Genomic DNA, 1,658 nt, shown 5'->3' on the forward strand with positions numbered 1-1,658 from the left:
CACTTAAAGAAATGTTCAACAACCTTAGTTATCAGGGAAATGCAAATGAAAACAACCTTGAGATTCCACCTCACAACAGTCAGAATGGCTAAGATCAAGTGTCACTCAGGTGACAGCAAATGTGAAGAGAGAGGAACACTCCTTCATTGCCGGTGAGATTTCAAACTTGTACAACCACTCTGGAAATCAGTTTGGCGGTTCCTCAGAAAATTGGACATAGTACTACCCCCAGCTATACCACTCCTGGGCATATACCCAGAAGATGCTCTAACATATAATAAGGATACATGCTCCACTATGTTCATAACAGCCTTATTTATAATAGCCAGAAGCTGGAAAAAACCCATATGTCCCTCAACAGAATAATGAATACAGAAAATGTGGTACATTTACACAATGGAGTACTATTCAGCTATTAAAAACAATGAATTTGGGGTGGGGCCTTGTGGGCTGGCAGCGGAGCCTCATGAAGGTTCCAGAGCCTTCTCGTGCAGAGGCCGGGCCGCAGAGTCATGCCAGGTTGGTGGAGCTCACTGCGCTCGACGCTCGTGGGTGGCGTGTTCGGCTCTTCCTGTCTGCTTCAGTGCAGGGCTGCAGCTCCGGCCTTGGGTCCTACGCGCCACAGCATGGCTTCGGCTTTGGAGGAGTTGCAGAAAGACCTAGAAGAGGTCAAAGTATTGCTGGAAAAGTCCACTAGGAAAAGACTGCGTGATGGTCTTACAAGTGAAAAATCCAAGATTGAGACAGAACTCAAGAACAAGATGCAACAGAAGTCGCAGAAGAAACCAGACCTTGATACTGAAAAGCCAGCTGCTGTGGTTGCTCCTCTTACAACAGGATGCACTGTGAAAATCAGTAATTATGGATGGGATCAGTCAGATAAGTTTGTGAAAATCTATATTACCTTAACTAGAGTTCATCAGGTTCCCACTAAGAATGTGCAGGTACATTTCACAGAGAGGTCATTTGATCTTTTGGTAAAAAACCTCAATGGCAAGAATTACTCCATGATTGTGAACAATCTTTTGAAACCTATCTCTGTGGAAAGCAGTTCAAAAAAAGTCAAGACTGACACAGTTATTATTCTATGTAGAAAGAAATCGGAAAACACACGATGGGACTACTTAACTCAGGTGGAAGAAGAATGCAAAGAGAAAGAAAAACCTTCCTATGACACTGAGGCAGATCCTAGTGAGGGATTAATGAACGTTCTAAAGAAAATTTATGAAGACGGAGACGATGACATGAAGCGAACCATTAATAAAGCGTGGGTGGAGTCCAGAGAGAAGCAAGCCAGAGAAGACACAGAATTTTGAGGCTTTTAAAAGTTCTTTTGGGAACATGAGTGCTCATCTTTCCAGTGAGGGGATGTTGTTGAACTGCACATACTTGTTCATGTGGGTATGGAATTTTGACAGATAACTATTTACACGGCCTTTTAAGTAAAGTATCGTCAGATTCTCTATTTCTTACTGGAGAATTTGATTTAAATAAATAAGCTTATTAAACTTTTTCCTTCATTAGCACCCTAGACATTTTGTTTCAGAAAAGGCTATATGGCATTCTTACTGAAATGTAAAAAGCAAGTCCTGCATAATGAAAATGTTACATCACAGATTTTTGTTCTGGCTGGGATATAGGAAACAGAAGTATTTGTC

The 1,658-nt window shown here is 41.6% G+C and overlaps 1 protein-coding gene across 1 annotated transcript; it reads left to right on the forward strand.

The window, feature by feature from the left end:
* Positions 1-596: 596 nt before the first annotated feature.
* Positions 597-1,340, forward strand: LOC116070401 (calcyclin-binding protein). Its single transcript, XM_031341809.1, has one exon. The coding sequence runs from the start codon at positions 627-629 to the stop codon at positions 1,314-1,316; it is 690 nt and encodes a 229-aa protein (XP_031197669.1). The 5' UTR covers positions 597-626; the 3' UTR covers positions 1,317-1,340.
* The last annotated feature ends 318 nt before the right edge of the window (positions 1,341-1,658 follow it).

This window comes from Mastomys coucha, unplaced genomic scaffold (genome assembly GCF_008632895.1).
Source record: "Mastomys coucha isolate ucsf_1 unplaced genomic scaffold, UCSF_Mcou_1 pScaffold1, whole genome shotgun sequence".
Lineage (NCBI taxonomy): Eukaryota > Metazoa > Chordata > Mammalia > Rodentia > Muridae > Mastomys > Mastomys coucha.